At 35.8% G+C, this 14,662-nt stretch overlaps 1 protein-coding gene across 1 annotated transcript in view; it reads left to right on the top strand.

Moving 5' to 3' along the window:
- Window positions 1–14,662, top strand: part of POLQ (DNA polymerase theta) — a 94,063-nt gene that overhangs the window by 63,256 nt on the left and 16,145 nt on the right. The window contains exons 18-21 of the mRNA XM_040485034.1: window positions 28–154; window positions 1,058–1,179; window positions 6,592–6,776; window positions 10,062–10,173. Of these exons, the coding sequence (XP_040340968.1) occupies window positions 28–154; window positions 1,058–1,179; window positions 6,592–6,776; window positions 10,062–10,173 (546 nt within the window). The remainder of the gene's footprint in view (window positions 1–27; window positions 155–1,057; window positions 1,180–6,591; window positions 6,777–10,061; window positions 10,174–14,662) is intronic.

Genomic DNA, 14,662 nt, shown 5'->3' with positions numbered 1-14,662 from the left:
TTATGTCTTCATTCTGCTTGATTTTAGGACGAATAACCTTTACAGAACCAAATATTCAGAACGTGCCAAGAGATTTTGAGATCGAAATGCCAACACTAGTAGGGGAAAGCCCACCTTCTCAAGCCCTAGGCAAAGGCCTACTTCCCACATACAGGTAGACGTTATTTCTCTATATTTGTGTTAATATACTTTTGTGAGTATGAATGGTTCAAAAACAGCCGTTGGGACAAAATAATGAAATTAGTTATTTTATTGGACAAAATAATGAAATGATGAATTTTTTGTTCTGGGCATACATATTTCTTTTTTTTTTTTTTTTTTAGTTTATTTATTTTGAGGGAGAGAGAGTGTGCGTGTGCACAGGGAGGGACAGAGAAAGAGGAAGAGAGAGAATCCCAAGCAGGCTCCATGTTGCGTGGAGCCCCAATTCCGTTGAGGAGCCGGAGACAGAGCCCTTAGTGGGGGCTCAAACTCACAACCCCTGAAATTATGACTTAAGCTGAAATCAAGAGTTGGTGGCTTAATCGACTAAGCCACCCAGGCACCCTTGGGCATATATATTTCTATTCTAGGTGCTATCCGTTTAACATCCTGAGTCTGTCTATAAAGATGCTCATTGATGGTGAAAGGCTGAAAACCTAGGCCACTAATTAAATCAATCAGCATGATGTGCTTTATTAACTCAGTCGCTAAAGGGAAGAGTTTTTTAATTGTGTCAGGAACATCCCCTCCTGCCTTCGCCATATACACCTGATGGAAAGAAACAGCATAGATAATTACATATGGTCAAAACAATTTGTTGATTTGAGCTAAATATCAGTAATTGTTTCAGAAGCAGTTTGTGGCAGAAGCTGTTGCAGAAATGTCTTACTTCCTGTTTAATTGAATATTTGCTAAAAAAGAAAATCTAGTAGCTTTGTTAAGCTTTAAAGTGAGTTTCAAATGATAAGATTTTTAAGTTTCTTAGATAGAACTATTGACTTTACTGAAAAATGAGACCTTTTTCATATATTTGAGACTGCTTCATGTCCAGCTGCTGATGTTGTTTTCATGACAGAGGAAGAAAGAAGACGAGTTGCAGCCTGAACTCTGGACACCAGGCACAGATGGAGGAGAGAGCCTCAGACAGAGGAATGCCCTTTTCAGTCAGCATGCGACATGCCTTTGTACCTTTCCCAGGTAAGGTGGCTGATGGTTTTCTGAACTTCTCATTGCTGTGGGAATGGTTTTCAAAGCACTGATAAAGCCTGCATTATGAATAAGACTCAGAAGGATGCATTGGTCGCTCCCCCTTTCCTCTCTTCAATGTAGCCTGTTTTTCCCCTTTGTGTTGCAAGGTTGTCAGTCATCATTGTCTTCATGATCTGCTCTGTGGGAAACTTCTGTGGTGTAAGCTTATCGGCAGCAGTCTGCTGAAACCATGTTTTCCAAGGTCATTGTAGACCTTTTGGCAAAGTCCAGCAGATACCATTAGTCCTTGTCCTCTTTGACTTCTGTACAGCTTTTGTACTGTTCATTAACCCTTACTTTCCTCAATTTCTGTCCTCCCTTGATCTCAAGGGCACATTTTTTTTTTTTTTTTTTTTTTTGTCTTTCTGACTTGCTTTGCTATTCTGTTTCTCCTCCTCTTCTCCACACCGCTGCTTCCTAGTGCAGGGGCTAGTCCCCAAGGCTGTCCTCCCAGTGCCTGACCTCTCCTCAGTACTCTAGTCATATACTTTTCATAAAAAGGTTTAACTCTGGCTATAAACTCTAGTCATAAAACATTTGAAAGTCACGATCTAACTCCTAAACATCCCTACTATTTGTATACATATTTGCTCTTTTATCTTTTGCCAGCTGTTAGGTCTGAGTGAGTGCATTCTGAATTTATTTTAATTCTGTCAGAAACTTAATGTTCTAATGGTGAATTCAGGTCTATGATAACATAACCTGCTTGGTAATTTTCAGTTTTGCTTTAAGTATGAACTATCAGCATTATATCATTGTAACCATTTTTAAGTATTTAGCTCTGTGACATTAAGTACATTTGCCTTGTTGTATAGCCATTACCACCATCCATCTCCAGAACTTTTTCATCTTCCACGACTGAAACTCTACATCTATTAAAAAATAACTCTTCCCACCACTACCCAGCCCCTGGCAGCCACCATTCTACTTTCTGTCTCTGTGAATTTGACTAGTCTAGCTATCTCATCTATGTGAAATTATACAGTATTAGTCTTTTGGTGTCTGGTTATTTCACTTAGCATAATGTCTTTAAGATTCATCCATGTTGTAGTATATGTCAGAATTTCCTTTCTTTTTAAGGCTGAATAATATTTGCATGTATATACTTCATTTTGTTTATTTGTTCATCAATTTATTCTTAGCTAAACAATAAAATTGTGTTAACATGACCTTATTTTATACTGGTTTTGTTTACATTTTTTAAGTTTATTGAAATTAAAGATATATCGATTAAATCTGAAAATTTCTGTCACATATATTTAGTGTTTAGTCCATTTACATCTAAAGTAATTATTGGTGTGGCACCTGAGTGGCTCAGTCAGTTGAGCGTCTGTCTTGATTTGGGCCCAGGTCATGATCTCAGGGACATGAGATTAAGCCCTATATCTAAGCTAAGCATCGAGCTGGTGTAAGCTTCTCTCGTTCCTACTCCCTCTTCCCCTCCCCTGCTTGTGCTCACTCACTCTCTCTAACTCTTAAAAAAAAAAAATTGGCATATGGTTGGTTTAAGTCTACTCTCTTGTTATTTGTGTTTTATTTATCTGTTTTTTATTCTTTTTTAAAGATTTAAGTGACTACTTTTTATTCTTTTTATTTTCTCCACTGTCTTATTAACTATCCTATATATTCTAGAGTTTACAATATGCATCCCATCACAAACTATCTTCAAATAACCTTATACTACTTCATCTGTAATATAAGGAGTTTTTTCCATTTCCCCTCTTTTATAATAGGTTTTATTTCTATGACATATAAATTCTACTATCTAGCTGTTATTCTTGCTTGAAACAGTCTATAATCTTTCAAAGAAATCAAATAAAAAAGCGTCTCTCCTATCTGTCCATTTTTACCATTTCTTGCACTTTTCATTTCTTGGAGTAATTCACGGAATCTTAAAGTACTTCCTCCAGAATACTTCCTTTAAGGTTTCTTGTAGTGCAGATCTACTGACAACGACTTATCTCAGCATTCCCATGTCTCTAGGTGTCTTTATTTTATCCTCACTTTTGAAAGATAATTTATTTTATTTTATTTTTTTTAATTTTATTTGAGAGAGAGAGAGAAGGTGAGTCAGGGACAGGGGCAGAGGAAGAGAGAGATCGATAATCTTAAGCAGACTCCACACTCATCACAGAGCCCGATGCAGGGTTCAATCCCACGACTCTGGGAACATGACCTGAACCAAAATCAAGAGTCCAATGCTCAGCCAACTGAGCCACCCAGGCGCCCGAATGATAATTTTATTTGACATAGATTTATTGGTTTACAGTCCTTCTCTTTCATCACTTTATATATTTCCACTAGCTTCTGGTTGCATTATTTCTGATGAGAAGTACTCCACCATTTTTCTTGCTCTTTTTCTAAGCATAATATAACTTTTCCTTGGATGCTTTTTCAATTTTATTTGTTATTCAATTTTAGCAATTTGATTTGGGCGCAAGTCTCTGGGTAGTTTTTCATGCTTTGCTTGTAAGACTTTTGAATTTGCTGAATTTCCTCAGTTGGCATCATTTTGCTTTTTTTTAATCTATGTGCTTATATTTTTCAGTAAATTTGGAACATTTTCAACCATTATTTCTTGTAATATTTTTTTGTTCATATCTCTCTCTCCTTCCTTTCTATTAATCCAAATATACATATGTAATACCACTTGGTATTGCCCCAAAATTCCCTGAAGCTTTCTTCTTTTTTATTTCCCTTTCCTTTTTTTTTTCCTCCCAATCCTGTGCTATAATGCATATTTTCTATTGACTGTTTTAATGTTCATGGATCTTCTCTTCTACAGTGTCTAATTACTGTCACATCCTTCTGGTGGATTTTACATTTCAGATATTTTTAGCTTTGGAATTTTTATTTGATTTCTTTGTCTAGTTTTTATTACCTTATTGCATTTCATTATTTGTTACATCATTATGTTCATGTTTCTTTAAATTCCTGAACATTATCTATGGTAGCTATTTAAAATTCCATCATCTCTGTAATTTCTGGGTCATTTTGCTATTGATTAAAGACTCTCCTGGTCAGTTACATTTTCCTGGATCTTCATATGTCTAGTATTTTTTTTATTATTATATATTGGACATTACGGTTGCTACATTACTGACTCTTGGGATTTTGTAGTCTTCATTAATAACATTTTCTCTGGCAGACACTTAATTTACTTTCACATTCAGCTTGATCATTTTGAGATTTTTTTTTAAGCTTTGTTAGCAAATGTTTAGAGTGGCCTTTACCCCAGGGCTAGATTAGTCCTGATTGTAAGGTGCTGCCTTGCTAGGGTTTGTACTTGGTGCTCAAGTGGTTAACAAGGTCTGTCCACTAAGTCTGGTCACAGCTTGAACATCTCTCAACATTCAAGAGGATGTTGTTCAAGTAGTTGTTCAGCTGACAGCTATGTGATGGTGGTTGTTTCTTCAGTAATAGTTACTCCTTTAGTATTGGTTCTTTGCCTGGTTTCCTGAACTATCTCCCTTCTTTAGTATTTGGTTAAAAGTCCAAAGGGATTACTGTGCATATTTGTGGTGCTCCTCTTATGTACAACTCCTTTCTCCAAATTTCCACAAATTCTAGCTCCCTCAGTAGGCACAAACTCTAGTCTCTGCTTCCTCATCTCGGAGAGATCATAGTGCTTTGTTTCATCCTTCCTTCCCTGCAATGCATTCTGGTAAGTTCCTCTTTTCAGAACCCTAAGACACTTGCATGACTCACCTCATCTTTTCCCTCCTCCCTACTTCTTAAGGATTGTAGTCCTGTACTAAGTCCAACATCTGAAAATACTTATTTCATATATTTTGTGAGTTTATCTTATTTATGGCAGGAAGGCCATAAACGTTGTGGTCATTTGTTTTAAATTATTACTTATATACTTTTGAATTGTTTATGTATTTACCATAGTTCAGAAATAAAAATGTATAAAATCAAAATATATTAAGAAGTTTTATTTCCTTCCCTGCCCTAGTTGTCCTATTGTCTGCAGCTCTTCTAGATAACCTCATTCATATATGTTTCTTACATGTCCTCATTGTATTTTTTATGCAGATATAAGCAAATGTGAATATATAATTCCTTCCCCTATTCTTACACAAAAACAAGGATTCCATATACACTGTTGTATGCCTTTCTTCACTTAATGTTTTTATACTGAAGAATTGTGATGATCAGTAAATAATTTTGAACATAAATCAGTTTAATCTCTGTGCAGGTAATCTGTGTAGCAGAAAACTGTGGGTTTGTTTGCTGAATCATAGAGTAAATCTGTTTAATTGGTAGGTATTGTTGAATTGCAATTTAATGGGGGAGAATAACCATTTAGTTCCCAGTAACAATATCTGAGTGTTCCTTTCTTAGCTTTGCCACAGAACGTACTGTCCGACTTCTGGATTTTTGCAATTTAAGTAGAGAAAAATTATTCCTTGCTATAGTTTTAAATTGCATTTCTTTTATTGTGAATGAAGTCAAGCATTCTTTAGTATGTTTAAGGTTCTTTTGATTATTTCTGTGAACTGCTTGTTTATATTTTGTCTTGTTCTTGATTTGTAGCATGTCTTTTTTATAATATGACAATGAATCTTTTGTGATATCAGTTGTAAATATTTTTCCTACTTTTTTTTTACCATGATTTTTTAAAAAAGTTTATTTATTTTTGAGAGAGAGAGCATAAGCAGGACAGGGATAGAGAGAGAGGGGACAGAAGATCTGAAACCTGATGAGGGGCTCAAACTCATGAACCATGGTATCATGACCTGAGCCAAAGCCGGACGCTTAACTGACTGAGCCACCCAGGTGCCACTTTACCACTATTTTTTAAATTTTGTTTTTGCCATGTGTGTCTAACCCAGTTATTTCTATTCCATAGGTAAACTTTCTGAATCCTCCAAGTCATAGAGGATTGTTTCCATTGAATGTTTCTCTCCAGCCCACTTAAAATGTGCACATATTACAAATCAGTTTCTTCATTCATTCATTCATTCATTCAACAACCATTTAAAGGATTTTCTATAGAATGAAAAGGAAAAATAAGTATCCCATTTCTAATGGCTCTGTGCTACGTGGGAGAGGCATGGAAGAACCATTTTAGATTGTGTATCAGGTGCTGTGGAAACACTGAGGAAAGCACTACTATAGTGGTTAAGTGGCAGAGGTCAGGGGTGGCTTTACACATAATACATATACTTGAAAGCCAAACAGAAAAATTATGATCTAAGTCACAGAACTGAATTGCATCATGTTAAAAGCAAGATTTTAAACTTTGGACACATATCTTATGGTTTAGGTTAGAACTAAATTTCTGTCTTCCCGTTCAATTCTATAAAACCTGGATTTATCTTTGTACCAGCTTTTCTAAAATAATTTCTGTTTCAGGTGGCTTAATATTAGCTGCGGATTACTCTCAACTTGAACTGAGGATCTTGGCTCATTTATCTCATGATCGGCGTCTCATTCAAGTGTTAAACACTGGAACTGATGTTTTCAGGAGTATTGCCGCTGAGTGGAAGATGATTGAGCCAGAGTCTGTTGGGGATGATCTGAGGCAACAAGCAAAGCAGGTGATTTTAGTGAGCATGTTGAACATAAATGGGAATTTTAATGATTAAAAAAATTTAAAAATTGCCTTGATCATTTGCAGTGGAGGAATGATTTCTCCATCTTGGATCTTTCAAATCACATTCACCTGAGCCTGTCTCATGGTATTCATTATACTTTCCTCAATAGAGTCAGTAAAAAGAATCAGGTAGATTTAGTCTGAGGCAACTTAGTGTGAGGAAAGCCATCTGCATTAGTGGTAGATATTGTGGTGGTGGTGGTAGTTGTTATTTATGTATATTTGTGTTTGGGTGGGGTTTCTTTTAGAGAGAGAGGAATCGTGAGTGGGAGAGCAGGGTAGGGGGCAGGGAGAGAAAGAGAATCTTTTATTTTTTTTAATGTTTATTTCTTTTTGAGAGCAGAGAGAGAGAGACAGAGCATGAGCAGAGGAGGGGCAGAGAGAGAGGGAGACACAGAATCCAAAGCAGGCTCCAGGCTCTGTTAGCACAGAGCCTGATGCGGGGCTCAAACTCATGAACTGTAAGATCATGACCTGAGCCGAAGTCGGACGCTCAACCAAGTGAGCCACCCAGGTGCCCCTGAGAAAGAGAAGCTTAAGCAGACTCCGCACTTAGCCCAGAGCGTGATGTGGGCTCACTCCCACGACCTTGGGATCATGACTAGAGCCAAAATCAAGAGATGCTTAACCAACTGAACCACCCAGGTGTCCCTGTGTGTGTGTTTTAAAAATTTCTGTGTAGTCTGTAAGCATTCATATTTTCATCTTTATTTTCACAGGTGCTTTCTAAATGTTTACTGAAAAATAAAAATTGAGCTGTAGATTATAATTAATAACATAGCTTTTTGAGGCCTTTGGTTAGCTAATCCACATGTGAAATTTTACACTGCCCTTGGACTTTTCAAGTGGGTCCGTATTAGTTCCTGGCCTGGATTAACATTGATACTTTTTTTTTCTTTTTTTTTTTTTACCTCATGGCCTGTGGGAAATCTGATGCCATTTTTCAGAGAATAGGATTGCTGGCTGAGGCAAACGAACATTACTCCCACCTTTAAGATCCTATGTGTTAGTTTTACATTTATACTTCTAGTTACTCGCAACTATAATTCTTGACTCACTCATTAGGCATGAAACACTTCCTCTCAACATTGCCTATTTAGCACCAGCACTTGTTTCTTCCACTTTAAAAAAATTTTTTTAATGTTTATTATTTGTTTTTGAGAGAGAGAGAGAGTGCAAGCAGGGGAGGGACAGAGAGAGATGGAGACACAGAATCTGAAGCAGGCTCCAGGCTGAGCTGTCAGCACAGAGGCTGATGCGGGGCTCAAACTCACGAACTGTGAGATCATGACCTGACCTGAAGTCGGATGCTTAACTGACTAAGCTACCCAGGTGCCCCTCTTCCACTGTTTAGAAAGCCAGCTTTGCCCTTTCTATTTAAGAATCTCTTCTGGGGTTCTGCATTCAGCAAGAATCAAACCCTAAGTAAAATAGGTAATGTTCCAGTATTTAATATTAATAATAAACCCATAAAATAGGTATTATTATTATTCCCATTTTATATAGGAGTAAACAAAGGCACCAAAAGTTAGTAATTTACTTAAAGTCATACAGCTGTAAGTGGTGGAGCCAAGATAAGTTCAGAATGCCAGAACTTAGACATTCTGTCTCCATATAAACACTCATGCACTGATGATATCTGCCTCTATTTAATAGGTTCTTACATGACTTAATGGTGTTTATGCTATGTCAATTTTTCTTCCTAAGTCACCATGCACTGAACTCCTTGGCTCTGGCTGAGATCTCAGAAAGTGCTGTGTACTTTCTGAGTTAAAAAAAAAAAAAAAAAAAAAAAGGAGGAGGAGTCACAAAAAAATAAAATGTAAAAACACCAAAAAGGGAAAGAAAAAAGAAGGTAAAAAAAACCTCTCTCAATGTATTTAAAAAGATAGGGGGATGCCTGAGTGACTCAGTTAGTTAAGTGTCCAACTCTTTGATTTCAGCTCAGGTCATGATCTTATAGTTCATGAGTTTGAGCCCTGCATCAGGGCTCTGCATTGACAGTGCAAGCCTGCTTGAGATTCTCTTGCTCTCCCTCTCTCTCTGCCCCTCCCCTGTTCTCTGTCTTTCTCTCTCTCTCTCTTTCAATAAATAAATAAACATTACAGGGCACCTAGGTGGCTCAGTCAGTTAAGCGTCTGACTTCGGCTCAGGTCATGATCTCATGGTTCACGAGTTCAAGCCCTGCATTGGGCTCTGTGCTGATAGCTCAGAGCCTGTAGCCCACTTTGGATTCTGTGTCTCCCTCTCTCTCTGCCTCTTGCCTGCTTGCTCTCTCTTTCTCTCAAAAATAAATGAACATTAAAAAAATGGAAAAAACAAAAACTTCTAGCCATCCTATCACATTAAAAGTATTTTGGAATTCTGATAATCATTTTTTGCAAGTTATCTTCTAAATTATATTTAATGACATTTATATTAGCTTGCTTTATATCAGGAATTTTCCTAAACACTTATAAATAATAACTCCATAATCTTCACAATTCATGATACAGGTATTACTATCTTCATTTTATGGATGAAGAAATCAAGTTACAAGACTTTAGGTAGCTTGTGTAAATGCTGGAATTGGGATTTGAACCCAGGCAATATTCATTATTAAATTACAGTGTCCTTACTGACCTATTTAGACCATCTCCTTCCATTACTCCCAAAATTTCCTCAGGAATTCATTTAACCCAAAAGAATTCTGCAATTGTGGGATTTCAGGTGGTGGTGAAGCGGAAAGCATATTTATTTCCAGTGAAGTCTTCCCTATTTTCCAACCATGAAGCCACCACTTCCTACTCTATTAGTCCTATGCAAGGGCCAGGAGACGAATGTTTGTAATGCTTCTCTTTCTTGACTCCTGGACACTGCTTTAAGCAGAAGTTAATATGGTATTATGGGAGCAGAAAGCCGCTCTGAAGACTACTGCTTAAATAACAGGAATAAATCTTCCCTTTTAAATCACTAGTATTATTTTCTTAAAACACACACATATTCACATTTATTCGTATTTCCCCCTTCCTCCCTACCCGAAAGTATTCCTAAAAGGCAGAAAAGAGAAAAGATGTTCACTGGATGTCAGGTTCTATGAATTTAACCTACCAAAAACAGATCTAATCATTTTTGACTCACTATGAAATAAAAAGTGGACCAAATTTCAAGCCTCATGAACCTTTTATATTTGCATGTTATATAGTGATCACCTTTAATTTACTCACTGAGTGTAATGACTTCTTTTCAGATTTGCTATGGAATCATTTATGGAATGGGAGCTAAATCTTTGGGAGAGCAGATGGGCATTAAAGAAAATGATGCTGCCTGCTACATTGATTCATTCAAATCCAGATATACAGGTAGATAAACCTGGAGTGCCAATTATCTTCTAGATGCTATCCTTCAACTATCTTGCCATATTAATTGAAAAAAATTAGTGTTAGAAAATTTTCTGTTAACATTTCTATTACTCAAAAGTTTTTGTTAGGTATTATTAATTAAATAACATTAACCTTATCATTACTAAGATGGGCTTTTTTTTTTTAATAAAAGTAGGATCAGAAATGGAATAACAAAATCCAGTTGATGTATATGCTACTATGTCATTGTGAATATCTCATAAAGCCTTGGAATTGCCCTGTGCTGTAGGTTTAGATAGCTTTAATTCAAAACAATAAACCATTGATTAAATGTACCAGACACTATGAAAGAACAATTGCTGTTATAGAGCAGTTTGAGTATTACCATTTTAAATTATCTTTTCTTTTGGCATTTATTGAAGTACAATTTACATACAGTAAAATTCATTCCTTTCAGATGTGATTTGTATGAATTCTGACAAATGCACAGTTATATAATCTGCATCACAACCAAGATATGGAACCATTACCCTTTCACCCCAGAAAGCTACTTCATAGTCCTTTATAGTCAACCTTGTCCTCAATCCCCAAAAAGAATTTATTCACATATGACATGATCTTGTACATAGAAAATCATATGAATTCTACAAAAACAACTACTAGAACAAATAACTAAATTTAGAAAGGTCCCATCATACAAGGTCAATTTGTAAAATTCAGTTGTATCTTTATGAGCAATAATTAGTGAATGAAGTAAAAATAAAACCATTTCAATCACACCAAAATACATGAAATAGTTGGGATAAATCTAACAGTATGTGCAAGACTTTATTGAAAACTCTGAAACAATCCTGAGAGAAATTTAAGAATACTTAGATAAATGTGAGGGTTACCATGTTAATTTATTAGAAGGTACAATATTGTTGTGATGACAGTTCTCTATAAATTGTTCTATGGATTCAACTTAGTTCCAATCAAAATTTCATTAGACTTTTGTGTAGAATTTGACAAGCTTATTCTAAATTTATCTGGAAATTCAAAGGGCCTGGAATAATGAGAAAAATCTTGGGAGGAAAAGTATAATGTTGAATACTAACACCCCCTGAGTTCAAAATTTATTATAAAACTACAATAATCAATATAGGCATAAGTGTAGACATGGCAAACAATGGGTCACAATAAAGTGTTCAGAAATAGACCTATATATATATGTGGTGGTTTGATTTTCAATTAGGTTGCCATGGTAATTCAATGTAGGAAAGATGATCTTGTCAACAATTGGTTCTAGAACAACTGAATACTAGTATGGAAAAAAAGTAACTTCAACTTTTATCCCATACTTTATTCAAAAATTAGCTTGATATGGAGCATAGACTTAAAAGTAAAATCTAAAACTACAAATCTTCAGAAGGAAAAAACGGGGAAAATTCTTTGTGACATTGAGGTAGGCAAAGATTTCTTAGGTGATAATTACACTGAATTAACCATAAAAGATAAACATTGATAGATGATACCATTAAGAAAATGTAAGGCATGGTGCCTTGGTGGCTCAGTTGGTTAAGCGTCCGACTTTGGCTCAGGTCATGATCTTGTAGTTCATGGGTTCGAGCCCCATGTTGGGCTCTGTGCTGACAGCTCAGAACCTGGAGCCTGCTTCAGATTCTGTCTCTCTCTCTGTCTCTCTCTCTGCCCCTCCCCAGCTCACACTTTGTCTCTCTCTCTCAAAAATAAATAAACATTAAAAAAAATTTTTGTAAATAATAAAAGAAAATGTAAGGCAAACCACAGAAGAGAAAATATTTGCAGTTCCTATTATCCAACAAAGAACTTGCATCCAGAATATGTAAAAATTCTTACAACCAATAGTGAGAAAGCAAACAATCCAATAAAATAAAGGTGAAAAGATTTGAAAAGACTTTTCTCAAAAGAAAATATATGAATGACAACATCAAATATTATTGTTATTAGTCATCAGGGAAAAGCAAATGAAAACCACAAAGAGACACCATTACAAAAACACTACAATGGCTAAAATTAAAAACACTGTATCCCTTTTATATTGCTGGTAGGATTGTCAAATGGTACAACCACTTTGGAAAACAGTATGGCTCTTTCATAGTTAAACATACAGATAATTATGTGATCCGGCAATTCTACTATTGGGTATTTGCCCAAGAAAAATGAAAACAGCAAGAGAAAGACTGCTATGTGAATGTTATAGCAGTTTTATTCCTAACAACCAAATTGTCTATGAACAGGATCATGGATAAACAAATTTTGGTATATCTCTGCAATGGAATACTATTTAGCAAAAGAAGGCAGATTCAAATGAGAACATGCAGTACAATTCAATTTTTATGAATTTTTAAGAATATGAAAAACCAAGATATGGTATCATAAAGCAGATCAATGAGTTTTTTGGCTGATAATGGGGATCTAACTATAAAGGTGATATAAATGTTTCATATCTTGTAGTGTGCATTCATTTGTTAAAATACATCCAACTGTTCACCTAAAGTGCGTTCCTTCTGGGCACATGCACTCCAATGTTTATAGCAGTGCTAGCGACAATAGCCAGTGTGGAAAGAGCCCAACTGTCCACTAACTGATGAATGGATAATGAAGATGTAGTGTGTGTATACACACACACACACACACACACACACACACACACACACACACACTGGAATATTACTCGGTGATCAAAAAGAATTTGCAACAATGTGGATGGAACTAGAGTGTATTATGCTAAGTAAAATTAGTCAAAGAAAGACAAATATCATGACTTCACTCATATGTGGAATTTAAGATACAAAACAGATGAACACATCTGGAAGAGAAGCATATCTGGAAGAGAAGCAAAAATAATATAAAAACAGGGAGAGGGACAAAACATAAGAGACTCTTAAATACAAAGAACAAACTGAGGGTTGTTGGAGGGGTTTTGGGTTGCGGGGGTGTGCTAAATGGACAAGGGCATTAAGGAGGACACTTGTTGGGATGAGCACTGGGTGTTATATGTAGGTGATGAATTGCTGGATTCTACTCCTGAAATCATTGTTGCACTATATGCTGACTAACTTGGATGTAAATTAAAATAAAATAAAATGAAATAAAATTAATATACAAATTTTAAAAATTAAGTGGGTTCCTTCTACTGTATATAAACTATACCTCAAAATTGATTTTTTTAAATTTTTATTTAAATTTCAGTTGGCTAACACATAGTGTTAGATTAATTTTAGGTGTACAGTACAGTGATTCAACACTTCCATACATCACCCTGTGCTCATCATGGCAAGTGCACTCCTTAATCCCTATCACCTATTTAACCCATCCCTACATTCACCTACCCTCTGGTAACCATCAGTTTGTTCTCTATAGCTAAGTGTCTGCTTCTTGACTTGCCTCTCTCTTTTTTTCCCCTTTGCTTGTTTTTTTTTTTTTTTTTAAGTAGTTCTTTCCATCTCTGAATATTTGAGAGCCTCTGACAGGAGTCAGTTAAGACAATTTGTACAGGTGCAGTGTCTTCAGTCTTATCCTTTTTTTTTGCTCTTCACTCAACAATACCATAGTAATTCTTAAAGAGGAAAAGGGGAGAGCCTTACTGTTTTCTGAAATTCTTATGCTGGTGGTCATATATCACCAACAGCTTCACTTGGCAGGATTTTATCCCTTCCTTTCACCCACAATCCCCTCAAATGTCTCTCCTGTACCAGCCACACAGCAGAAATCTTCAGATGAGGGGTTTTAGTTAGGAGACATTAATGTTAATTATTTAGGATAAGCAGAGCTGTGAGAAAGCAGAGATTGCATGTATGAATAAAGATATATCAGCACAGTCTGTATACCTGATTATGTTTTAAATAGCACGGAGAAAGGATGTTGAGGAGAGAAGACCTCTCTAGCTCAGAAATAGGAATGAACAGTTGGCCTACCTGGAGCAACAAATTCAATCTGGAGATCTGTAAGATATAATAATGAGCCTATAGAGCAGAGGATGAATCCTGGTATAGGGAATATGAATGTGTTTGAAAAGTACACTGTACATATTTTTTTAAATTGTAAGAAGTGAGTCGTATATATTCCTAATGAAGTTTTTATTATTCTTGTATTAATTTCATTTAGGTCCTATTTTGATTGTAGCTCAGATGCTAACAAGGAGCTATTAGAATGTTTTAAGCCTGGAAGTGATAAGACCAAACAGTAAAAGAGGATTGATTAACACAACCAGAAAGAGCAGAAGAAGCTGATGAAAAGTAGCATAGAATAGTCTTAAGATCCTAGGTTTTAGTACCTGCTCTGTTCTGGAGTTTGGTTTCATATTTTTTGTTGGTGATAGAGTTAGATTATGTCATTTCTTTCTTTTTTTTTTTTTTTTTAGTGTTTATTTATTTTGAGACAGTGAGCAAGCGTGGGGGAAGGGCAAAGAGAGAGGAAGAGAGGGAGAATACCAAGCAGGCTTGTGCTGTCAGCGCAGAGCCCAATG

The sequence above is a fragment of the Herpailurus yagouaroundi genome, unplaced genomic scaffold (genome assembly GCF_014898765.1).
Source record: "Herpailurus yagouaroundi ecotype Mexico unplaced genomic scaffold, PumYag 162, whole genome shotgun sequence".
Classification (NCBI taxonomy): Eukaryota; Metazoa; Chordata; class Mammalia; order Carnivora; family Felidae; genus Herpailurus; species Herpailurus yagouaroundi.
Note: the sequence above shows the minus strand (reverse complement) of the source record. Positions and strands in the feature narration are given on the sequence as shown.